This window comes from Anser brachyrhynchus (genome assembly GCF_964034855.1).
Source record: "Anser brachyrhynchus genome assembly, chromosome: Z".
NCBI classification, from domain to species: Eukaryota; Metazoa; Chordata; class Aves; order Anseriformes; family Anatidae; genus Anser; species Anser brachyrhynchus.
This window is the reverse complement of record NC_137697.1, coordinates 31,628,567-31,641,379: the sequence shown is the minus strand read 5'-3', so window position 1 is coordinate 31,641,379 and position 12,813 is coordinate 31,628,567. Positions and strand designations below refer to the sequence as shown.

At 40.1% G+C, this 12,813-nt stretch overlaps 1 protein-coding gene across 1 annotated transcript in view; it reads right to left on the bottom strand.

Moving 5' to 3' along the window:
- LOC308185858 (ADAMTS-like protein 1) overlaps positions 1-12,813 on the bottom strand; it is a 203,742-nt gene that overhangs the window by 161,934 nt on the left and 28,995 nt on the right. Inside the window, exon 3 of the mRNA XM_080574482.1 lies at positions 5,548-5,593. Within this exon, the coding sequence (XP_080430608.1) occupies positions 5,548-5,593 (46 nt within the window). The remainder of the gene's footprint in view (positions 1-5,547; positions 5,594-12,813) is intronic.

Here is a 12,813-nt window from a genome sequence, read left to right as displayed (position 1 = left end):
GCTCCTGTGAACTTCTAAATAATTTAGGCACATCCCTAACTGCTTAGATCAAGTGTCGCTCACACTACAGCTTTCTCTGACAATCCCAAGACAACATTTTGGAACATCAGAAGCAACATCTGACAGAACAGCATGTGAGAAATAATATGAACAAAGTAAATGAGGGAATATCAGCAGATGCTTCTACTCTGTATTAAATAAACATGTACTGGAGATGAAACAGTCAGTGTAGAATCTATCCAGACCTCCAAGAGTATTTGTCATTAGAAATGACTTTAAAATCAATTCTTAATAATATACATATATAACTTCAAATGTTTCCATTTTTAGCTAATAATTCAATATGCATTTTTCCATATAATTCTGATTTTTTTTTGTTTGTTCACACCTTTTAAACATTAAATGAAAGTGTTTAAAATTTATTATCATCAGAAATTGAAAATTTAAATGTGTGAATTATCTACAGGTAACAGAATCTTGAAATGCCACTGTGATGGAAGTGATCCTGGCTTACAAAGACTCTTGATGCATTTACATAGGATGATAGCAGTGATTTTGTTGTTGTTGTTATTGTTGTTGTTCTGTTTTTTAGAAGTCATAGACTCACAGGTCTGCTTGCTGAGAAGATGTACTGAGAAGTCAAAGCTGACATCATTAGCAACCGCTTTTTTTGCAATACAGAGAAATAGTTGCTAGACAACACACAATGATACAGAGGTTGAAAAGTGCACCCACTCAAAAATAGGATAGCAGCTATGAAAATCCAGCATTTTGAAGAATAGACTGTAGTCGCAATAAATGACCTGAGTTTGAAAGAATTTCTACTGAAAAAGCAAACTTTCATTAAGCAAATCTGGTGTTAATAAGGAGATATTTGTAGTGCTTCTAGTTGCTTCCCCTCCTCACCCCCCTACTGGAATAAGAAAGAAAAGTTTTTTACACTGAAGATTACAGGATTGTTCAAGTGGTGGACGACATTAAATTTTATTGCAAAATGCAAACTGGTTCAATTGTAAAAGACTTCACATAGTATATCTACCCATTAGAGGGTAGGAAAATTAAATTTTGCTAACCATTTGTGTATATCTGAAAAAAAATCTGCCTTGTGATGGTGCTTTTCATACTTACAAGTCAATGCTTCTAGAAGCAACTATGCACTTGGAAGTTTAGGTGTAATGGTTTCCAACACGTTAGGCTTTGTTACGTGGCAAGAATATAGTTTCTTCTGTCAAAACTGAGATGGACAGTATAGGTACCGGTGTGTACAAAAAGCAGCATGAGTTAATAAGAAACAGGCATGGAAGTAGCTTGTCTGAACGCAAGCCAGAAAATGGGGGATGCCACCAGAGGTGGTATTTCGGCCAAGTGAAGAAATTAAGTGAAAAAAAAAAAAAAAGAAGAGTTGCAGGTGTTATTTGCAAGTTTTGATGATCTGATTAATGGGATCTTCCATCCACAAATTCTATCTTAGACTTAATGTAACCTCTTAATGGAAGCTCTTTCTGTGTAGAAAGGGCTAGTACTCTTGTGGAACTTGTGGCATTGTCGTTTTCATGTCAAACAGCAATATCTCAAAAGCAGCTTTATTTGTAGTTTTTATCATCCTGTTGGCAGGTATAAGTAAATATGAAAAGCAAATTCCTACAGGAATCAAGTGCCAGTCTCATGCATCTAAATTTCTCCTGATTTTAACTTCCAGAAGCAGTGCAATAAGAGGAAAAATATCAGGGAAATTGAAAAAAAAAATCAATCGCAAAAAAATGGGCTGATAATTGGAGAGGGGAGGAAGATGTTACACAGTTCAACAAACCTTCTTCAGAAAGATTTTCATGTAAAAGGAGTTAAAAAACAAAATAGTGCAGTGGCAGTAGGAGTGAAAAAGAGAAAGGGCAAATGAGGTAGCATAATAACCTGGTACAAAAGTTGGAGAGAACTTGGCAACTGAGAACATGCCTAGAAGAAGAAACAGAGAGCATGCTAGCTGAAGAAAAATCTAGTCAAAAAATCCTACTCACGGTTTGGAAATATTTTTGTTTATTTTGCATAACATTTAATATAGCAACCCAGCCAGATACAAAAGCATGCTTTCATTGCATTTGGAGTAATTTTCTGAAGAAAAACAAATGACTCCTTCCCTCCCCCCACGATTACATTCTAAAATGGCTGGAAACATACTTGGAGTCAATATGAATAGCAAGAAGAAAAAAGACTGATGCAATTCAACCCTAAATCATCTTCAGATTCCCTCATTGCTTCTCACTATTTACACATGTGGCTTCATATCCATAATCCTTCTACTTTCTGATCAACACCAGGCAATGCAAGTGGTGAACATACTGGATTGGATTAATTCTTTTAAAGACTTCTCAGAAGCTTTATAAACAGCAGTATCAATCTCTCTTACAGTCAGTGTTATTCAAAAAGGTTCAGCATCTTTGGAATAATACAGGCCACAGAAGAAATAGATGTGCCACTCTCTCCCCTTGCCTTTCTTTTCTCTATCTCATTCTATTTTTTTTAATGCTATTTAATTTCAGGATGAATTAAAACCAGCTGTAGCAAAATCTTGCTAATGATAGTGCCTACAAAAATGTGTTCATTGCCAGATTCCAAGAAGTATTCTTCCCATTCTCCAGTTTCATCTCTGAAATATTTTGCCTTTAGTATATGTGACTACCCATCCTTTCTTGTAAGAGGACAGTCATATAAACAAAAGCATGTCAATTCACAGAAAGATGTTTTGCAGAAAATTAAAAGACCAGTTCTTTTATGAACAATAACTACAGTGCTCAAGTTATACACCAGCTAATGGCAATGAAAGCTTGTATTTTGGGACTCTCTGATTTCCACAGGAATCAAAAAGGAATTTTTCCAGAATGCATGATAGCTAGCTTCACTTGGAGGGGTGGGAGTTTACTCTCATTTTCCTTGAACACAACAGGCTGTCAGCCAACATAGACAAAACTGTAGATCGCATTGGGTCTGGCAGTTCCCTCCTCCTGATTTTCAGTGTCTTTGTGGATGAAATCTTAAAAGGGAAATTCTGAGTAAACAAAAATTTGCACACTACTATGTTCATTTTTCAGAGCACAATTCTGTGATGAGCCATGGGGTTAATTAAATATTTCCACAACCTAATTGTGTGTGTGTGTATCCTGTAATTTTGGAGACAAATATGTCATTAAAAAGAAAGTTTATGATTGTTTGTGCTACTCTGAAAGAGTACACAGTTTGGTAATGGTTTTGGTTCCTACTGGTGCTGCACAACATATTTCAAAGTGGCACCCAACCCCAGAAACACCCCTGCTGTGGCGGGATCCTACCCCATTTTCTGTTGATGATCATGGTGGCAGTGCAATTGCAATGACAGCGGGAATACTGGTGCACAGTATCTCAGATCAGTAAAGATGGTGAATGGAATGCCATAACATCTGAATCAAAGACTGAGTGTACTTTAAAAATAAATAGGAAATGTTTTCCACTGAGATCAGATATCTGCAAAGCAAATATAGCCAAATACCTTCCTTTTTACACAAAGCCATATTTGAAAGGCCTGGTCAAAGTCTGATGTAGTCAGTAGCTTTAGGATTGTTTGATTTATTGCTAGTTTTGCAAGTTGACTAATAAGAAACAAATGAAAACTTATTTGATCTTTGTGTTAAGGAAAAGAGAGCAAGGCAGCACAATGCATTCTTTACCCTCTCCAATAAAAGGGGTTAAAATTGTAAATGTAATCCTGGGTCTTCATCACTCAGTGGCAAAACTCTCACTGACTTTAGCATAATAAAGCACTTTCAGGGCTTCAGTTTGGATTACTTGTTATTAAAAATTGAGTGAGTTCTGAAGCTGGATGCCTCAGTGCTATGTTGAGCGGTCTGGAGCCTGTATTGTCAAATACAAGGTATGTTAAGGAATTGCCTGACAAAACTATGCAAGGATTTATTCTGGAGGAAAACTGTCCAGGTACACAGTTGCAAAACAGAACCTAAGCTAAAAATAACATTAAAAAAAAATATATGTTCTTTGTCTTGCAAAGTTAAGCTCAGTGATTACAGAACAAGGGTTGCAACACAGGAAAAATGCCAGGGTCTCATCAGGGTGATCCAGGAACAACTAATGGCAGCAGAGTGGTATGCTGGTAACTTTCACTGCATGAGAGCAGGGCAGGAGGGGAAGCAGACTGTCATAATACACAGCAATGCACAAACTGAAACAAAGCTGATGGGTCTAATTTTAGTTCAATTAGCCTTTAACATTATCTCCCCCCCACACACACACATCCTCCTCCCTTTCTTTATCATATTACAGAGGGCTATAGCATGCAGCCATGCAGCTTGAGTGACACAAATTAACCTTCCCATTCCCTCCAAGGTCACAGTGTAGCCTAAGTGTCTCACAGCTGGAAATCAGACTGTTAAATCAGTCAGCAGACCTATTTATTGACTGTTCCAGTTGTTGTCAGTGAAGCAGATGTCTAGATTGATGTGTGATTTCAGTGACCCAAAGCATACAACCAGAACCGATTTCTGAGGCAGAAGTGTGAGAAACTCACTGCATGGGAGACTGTAACTCAGTCTGAGGCAGGCGATTTCTTTCATTGTGGTCTACTGAAGAGAATATAAGCCAAATACGAGGGAATATACTCTTAAAAAAAAAAAAAAAACAAAAAAAACCAAAAAAAACCACTTAAACTTTTAAACTTTTTTTTCAGACAAAGCACCTATTGAAAGCCTTCTGAATATGTCCCTATCAGGCATGAGAAAGCTTGGCCCACAGCATGTTTGATTTCATTTTCCATTTACTGGTAAAACTGACATTGCTCCATGTAATTTGAGAGCTTTCACAATTCTTGGCACCCAATAAGACTTTCCATATGAAAGTCTTTATTTCCATTTTCATCAGTGAAAACACGCGTTCCCTTTGGTGAGCACAGAAGTTGAAGTTTCTTATTTTATTCCAGTGAAATCTACAATCACCACAGGAAAAAACAAAACAAAACAAAACAAACAAACAAACAAACAAACAAAAAACACAAAAAAACAACCAACAAACAGCAAAAAACATTTGGAAAGGCTGCAGCACTATTGCAGGCTATCTAAAACTGCTTTTCTAAGGCATACAACAAAATTACAGTGCTGGGAGGGCACAAGTGAATAGCAACACACATCTCTTACTAACTTGTCTTCAGTCCTTAACATTTAATCCTCCAGCCTGACAGATGGACCAATGTGAACCAGACAGCTACCAAAGTAACATGAGTGGTCTTTGAATCTGCTTTGGGGTTATAAAGAGCAGCTTTGAAATTTCATTGACAGCCTACGTAGAAAGGTTGTGACTGCAATGCCATCCGGTTTTAACGCCATGCTACGCCATTATTGCTCCAGCCTCTCGAGAAATCAATAATGAGTTGCCAGAGGTCCTGTGATACGAAGGCAGTTTAAACAGCTATAGTGTTCCCATCATCACACAAGCAAATTATTTTATCTTATGTAGGCATGACTGTCATATGTGATGACTTGTGCTATATCAAAGCTATACTTCACTTACCACATTGCTGCATGTCCTGTATCGGATGTTTCGCCCTTCACAGGTCCTGTGTCCAAAAATTAAAAACAAACCCAAAAATATTAATGGCTGAATAAGACAAGCAAGCACACAATGTTTACTGCACCAGCATTTTTCCAATAAGAATCTCAAACCACCAAGCCCCCCACCAACTCCTCCCTAAGGTAAAGGCTTCTCTGTCACTAGGTGGATTTTGAGGCATGAATTTTACAACTTTCCAGGTTCCTACCTAAAAAATTAGTTTCTGGAAGGTGGCATCAGTTTATAAATGAGGCTGGAAGCCAGTGTACAGAGTGTAGCTGGCAGTCAGCATCCAAACCACATTCATAACAGCAGCTCTGCGCCTGCCTCGGCCGGGCCCTGAGCTGGGACACAGCTGGGGCAGCCAGACTGGGTCTGCTGGGGAGCAGCCTGCACACTGGCAGGTGGAAACCCTCCAGCAGCGGCCTGCAGCAGCTGGCTGGCAGCCCTGTGTCCGCAGGGCTTCTTCCAGCTCGGTTCAGAGAGAGGAGGTGAGTGTAAAATGTCCCCCCCTATCCCCCAGGCCCTCCTGTGGAGTGGCATCCAAAGAGCAGCTGGGCCTGGCAGAGGTCGAGGAGGGCTGGTGCCCCCACGTGTGCTCTCCGTGGCTCTCCTCCCCTCCCCATGCATGCAGACCCATACCAGCTTGGATGCCAGCAGGGCTCTCGAAGGAAAGGTCAGCATCCAGATACCTTTTCAGCCCTCAGCAGTATGTGCTCTGAGTATTTGACCTTTGGTTTTGTGTGTTTTATGAGTTCATACAGAATACTCTGAGGAGGTCCTTGGTATAAATCAGAGTGCAGGATTTGGCTTTAAAGATTATCCTTCAACAGAATAGAATTCCTTACATTTTTAATCTCTTAATTTCACAACTTTTTTTTTTTTTTTTTTTTTTTTTGGTCAGGATTTAACAAGCACACATTCCTTGAGGACTCAATGCCTGCCAAGACTGAAGTTTTAAATCCAAACCATTTTGAGCCATCCAAGAGAAAGGACAGCATCTGCATGCGTTTGTGTGGGTTCTTTTTTCCTTCTTCTTTTTAAGACTGAAAAACTTTTTCCATACTGAGTTAACTCTAGAATAAAATGAATAGTTTTCCTTTAAGTTATTGAAACCATCCTTCCTCCTAAACACATGAAAAGCAGGTGAGACTTAATTGTAAAATTCCTCCAGTAGTCATTTACACCTTCCTTAGCACAAAATCAGGACAAAAAACAGTTTTGTGAACATACCAAAATGGTGTAAGGAATTACAAGAGAAGATACAAGAAAATAAACAAGAAAACAAGAAAATAAAGCCAATCTCTTTTTCAGAAGAAAAATGTAAGAAGCATAAGAAGAAAGATAATATAATCTGCACTGTAGCATTTACCATATAAATTAAAAGCATTATAGAGATACCACAAGTTTAATGTTTTTGTAATGTTATATGATTAATTCACATAAATTTCTAGCACTGCATGCATGCACAGAAGTCAAAAGTGTGCACAGGGCATCCAGCACCAGGTGTAACAGTTTTAGCAATACAATAATAAAAATCATATTCAATAATAGGCTATGAACTAGTATAGCAATACTGGGATTAAAAACAAAAACAAAAACAAACACAAAATGAGCAACTCCCCTCAACATGCCATTCATTCCTGAGCAACATAGGTAGCTCGATGATACACTGTTGTGCAGGCTAGACCTCTATTTACACTGGACATTTACTAGAGGTAGTCTTGATTTACATCTACAGAGAGCCAAGGAGAAAGTGTATGACATAGCATGCAGGCAGTCTTAATGCAGTCCTTGCTTACCACACTGAATAGCTTATCCAGCAAACTTGATACATGCCCCATCTCTCTCTTATAAATGCCATAAAACCCACCAGATATATCTTTGCTTTACATGGATCTGTTGCTATTGAAATTTCAATTACCATAATTTATTAGCCTCAAAAATATTGAACTACCATAGAAATTTAAGCTTCCTTTCTGTCAGCTGTCTCACAGTTTCTTCTTTTCACAATTTCTTCATATTGTCTGTTTCAAAATTAAAAACAAAACAAAACAAAACAAACAAAAAAAACCAACCATTTATTCTTTGCACTAAGGAAAAGAGTAGGTACATTCATTGAAACATATGCCAGATAACAACTCAGATTTTTCTTCCAATTTCCCTCCTTTGGCTATAGACCAGGGTTGTTCAGAACAAAAGTTCAGTTCTGGATGCAGCTAGCGCTGGATTGATGATTCATGAACACTAGGAACCACTCTTGCAAAACTTCCTTTGTCTCCTTGCCAGGATCAAACTTTTGATTTTTGTTGTTTAAACTCATTACTTTCCCAGTTATCACCTATCAACCAAAAGCTTCTTTCATACTAAGCTGATACAATTTCATAGTAGGTTTGTAGAGTACTTTGTGTTTCAGATGTACTCAGCTTCAAAACAGTACTCCAGACTCTCTTAAACTGAAGTGCCTCCTTTTTGGATTCAAAATTATAGGATTTGTTGAAAGTAGGTGACTAAATAAATAAATAAATAAATAAATTCTGCTTCTGAACCTGTCCATGCTTAAAACGGGGAAGCTGAAACCATCTAGAGGATTTAATTCTTCTGGAGAGACATACACAGCTCCTTGCACAACACTAGGCCAGGGCAGGTATTTTCCCCTAGGTAGGGTTTGAATTAATGGTATGCATCCTATGTCTTAGAGTGGATAATTTGCAGCATGCCATAGCGTGCAGCATTTCACCTCCAAGGAAGGACCTCATCAGATTACTGAGACCACTTTATAAGACACAGTTATCACACATCTTCTGACCTTTGTGGGTTAAATAGAACAACTATTACCAGCAAGAGTACACATGGCCACCCAGAAAAGTCAAAAGTCACCACACATGGCAAATTAGTCCTAGAGAGCACACAAAGGGTGTGAGCAATAAGAGGTACTTGTTCAGTCTTCTCTGTCATCAGGCATACACTGCGGGAGATTATGCTGAGGAAAAAGGTGGATGGGGGTTTGGCTTGACAGGCAATTATTATCATGTGAATATGCAAGAAAAGCAAGCTATTGGGAATCATGTTTCATTCTTCAAACTTAGTCACTTGTTTCCAGTAAAGTTTATGAAAGAGGTTAACAACTTTTAATATATTAAAATATTCACTTCGTTTAATGTAAACAACCCCAAACCCTGGTATTTATTTCTCCAGGCTCCAGTTTGTAGAGGGACTTAGTTCAAGTCCCCCCCTCAAATGTCTAAAGTAGATGTGTGTTTGTGCTCAGCTAGAGCTAGAAGATTTTCAATAATCCATGCCAGAAAGAACAGCAACCCCTTGCCAAAGTTGCCTTTATCTGTAATTACCAAAGGCGATGAAAGAGATTTGCAGAGGAGGACCTCATCAACTCCTGCCACTCTCAGTGGTCATCAAAGTTTGAAATGCTTTTCTTAAGCAACAAGCCTCCACATAAGCAAGAAACTAGGAGCCAGAGGTAGGTTATTTTTGTGGATCTGAATTTTGATGCAACTGTTCACCACAGGGGTTTGAAAGTTGATGTAATGCTGGACAATCTTCACTCTCCTTTATTTTCACACCCCTTGATCACCACTCTTCTGGGATAGATTTTGGTTCTGGCACTGCACCTGTGAGAAAAGCATGCTGTGTGCCTTTCTCCTCCCATGACATCTTAAGAGGGGCTGAGTCAGCCCTCCACTTCCCCTAGTGCCAAGCATGCACAAGATCGTACTTCACACACAGTAACGCCATCTTGCATCCCTCTTTCCTCACTCTGTTACTCCTAACTCTTTTCCAAACGTTGTGCGGTATTATAACCCCCACCATTCTCATTACAATTTCTCTATTTCTCCTTTTCTGGGGAACAGAATCTCTTTTTCATTCTCTCAGTATATTCCTTTTCTCATAATGAAAACTTGATGGAATGCCTTATGTACTAAATTGTTAGGAAAAAGAAAGATACATCAGGACTGTGCTGAATATATGAGTTCACTTTTTTTCATATTATCTGGTAAGATCTGCCCAAATGCATGTTCAAATCATTCAATTAAGAACAAAATTATAAACAGTATAAAAATTTTTCTTTATTCTTTTGGTAATATGCCCCTCACCTGACAATGGTTTGTGCAGATGTGCTGGTGTGTTTTGACATGCTGCTTGACTTTGTAACTGTAAAATCATGGAATATCTTGGGTTGGAAGGGGCCTTAAAGATCGTTTAGTTCCAAGCTCCTTGCCCTGGGCAGGAATACCACCCACTAGATCAGGTTGGCATCCAACTCATCGAGCCTGGCCTTGAACACCTCCAGGGATGGGTCATCCACAGCTTCTCAGGGCAACCTGTTCCAGTGCCTCACCACCCCCAGAGTGAAGAATTTCCTCATAACATCTAATCTAAATCTTGCCTCTTTCAGTTTATAAGACATTCCGCCTTGTCCTATCACTGTCTGTCTGAACAAAATATTGCTCTCCATCCTTTTTATAAGACCTCTTTAAGTATTGAAAAGCTGTAATAAAGTCACCCTGGAGCCTTTTCTTCTCCAGACTGAATATCCCCAGCTCTCTCAGCCTTTCTTCAGAGAAGTGCTCCAGCCCTCTGACCATCTTTGTAGCCCTTCTCTGGACCTGCTCTAACAGATCAACATCCTTCTTGTGTTTGGGGCCCCAGAAATCTTTCATTCTTTCTATTTCAGTGACTAAGACACTCTTGCACCATCTTCAGATAGTGAAATACCAGAATTGTTACAGGAATAGTTAACCTTGAGACAAGAAAGATAGAAAACCCAGCTTTCCCTGTCAAAATTTTTTACAGATCTTATGAATATTCCTTCCGCAGGAGTTAAAGAAAAGAACAAAACAAAACAAAACAAACAAACAAAAAAATCCAACCAAACAAACAAAACACAAAAACAAACAAACAAACAAACAAACAAACTAAAACAACTGGGAGGCAAAGTGCCAATTTAAGTCACTACAGGCAGGAAGCTGGCTAGTCAAATCAAAACATGAGCTTTAATCTGTGGCTGCTAAAGGCCTATTTTTTGCATAAATGTTTTCCACAATATTTTAATTAGGGAATCGTGTATTTTGATGTAAATAATGTATCGTAATTAGCATTAAACAAACATTGACTCTCACGCATGTGAAGGTGAGTGTGGAACTAACAATATACCAGCATACCAGGCTTTACACTCTGAGACTCTTCTGTAAATCTAGAGTAAATTTACTGGAATCAACAGAATAGAATATGGCTATACACGTGTGCAATATAACTACACCATATATGAAAGTGATGTTATTAGGAAAATCATAGAATGGTTTGGGTTGGAAGGGACTTTAAATATCATCTCATTTCAAGCCCCCTGCCATGGCCTGGGACATCTCCCACCAGACCAGGCTGCCCAAAGCCCCATCCAGCCTGGCCTTGAGCACCTCCAGGGATGGGGCATCCACAGCTTCTCTGGGCAACCTGTTCCAGTGCCTCACCACCCTCATCATCAAGAATTCCTTTCTAATGGCTAATGTAAATCTCCCCTCTTCCAGTTTAAAGCCATTACCTCTTGTCCTATCACTCCACTCCCTGATAAAGAGTCCCTCCCCAGCTTTCTTTTAGGCCCTAATTAGGTACTGGAAGGACTCTATAAGGTCTTCCTGGAGCCCTCTCTTCTCCAGGCTGAACAACCCCAACTCCCTCAGCCTGTCTTCACAGGAGAGAGAGGTTCCCCAGCCCTTTGATCATCTTCATAACCCTCCTCTGGACTCATTGTTAATAGATCTATGTCCTCCTTGTGCTGGGGGCCCCATAGCTGAATGCAGAACTCCAGGTAAGGTCTCACAAGACCAGAGTAGATGGGGAGAATCACCTCCCTTGAACTTCTGGCCATGCTTCTTTTGATGCAGCTGAGAATGTGGCTGATTTTCCGGGCTGCATGCATGCACATTGCTGGCTCATTTTGAGCTTTTTGTCAACCAACACCCCCAGGTCCTTCTCCTCAGGCTGCTCTCAACCCATTGCCCACTCAGCCTGTATTTGTGCTTGGGATTGCTCCCAACTGAGGTGCAGGACCTTGCACTTGGCCTTGTTGAACTTCTTGAGGTTCGCAAAGGCTCACCTCTCAAGCCCGTCCATGTCCCTCTGGATGGCATCCCTTCTCTCCAGTGTGTTGACTGCACCACACATCTTGGTGTCATAGGCAAAATTCCTGAGGGTGCACCCAATCCCCCTGTCCATGTCACCGACAAAGATGTTAACAGAGTCAGTCCCAATACTGACCCCTGCGGAACACCACTCATCACTGATCTCCACCTGGACAATGAGATGTTGACCGCAACTCTTTGAGTGCGACCATCCAGCCAATTCCTTACGCACCAAGTGGTCCATCCATCAAATCCATTTCTCTCCAAATTAGAGACAAGGATATCACAGGAGAGACAGTGTCAAATGCTTTGCACAAGTCCATGTAGATGATGTCACTTGTTTTTCCCTTATCCACCAATGCTGTAACCCCGTCATAGTGCCTGACAAATCTGGTGTCCTATCTTTCCTTAGTGAAGCCATGCTGGCTGTCACCAATCACCTCCTTATTTTCCATATGCCTTGGCAGAGCTTCCAGGAGGATCTGTCTCCATGATCTTGCCAGGCACAGAGGTGAGACTGACTGGCCTGTAGTTCTCGGGGACTTCCTTTTTTCCCTTTTTAAAAATAAGGTTTATGTTCCCCCTCTTCCAGTCAGTGGGAACTTCACTGAACTGCCACAGCTTCTCAGATATGATGGACAGTGGCTTAGCAACTACATCTGCTATTTCTCTGAGGATCCTTGGACGCATCTCATCAGGTCCCATGGACTTGTACACTTTAAAGTTCCTTAGCTGTTTTTGAACCTGATCTTTTCCCACAGTGCACAGTTCTTCCAATCCCTGCCTGGGGCTTGGGCCATGTGGCTGGAGATCTTGCTGGTAAAGACTGAGGCCAAATTGTCATTGAGTACCTCAGCCTTCTCCATATCCCAAGTGACCGGGTCTCCCATTTCCTTCCGGAGAGGGTCCATATTTTCTGTAGTCTTCCTTTTATCACTGATGTACCTATAGAAACCTTTCTTTTTGCCCTTGATGCTCCTGCAGAACATCCTATTAGAATTTAATTCTAACAGGGCTTTGCCTTTCTTTTTCCGATCCCTGGCTGCTCAGACAATGTCTCTGTATCCCTCCCAGGCTACCTGTCCTTGCT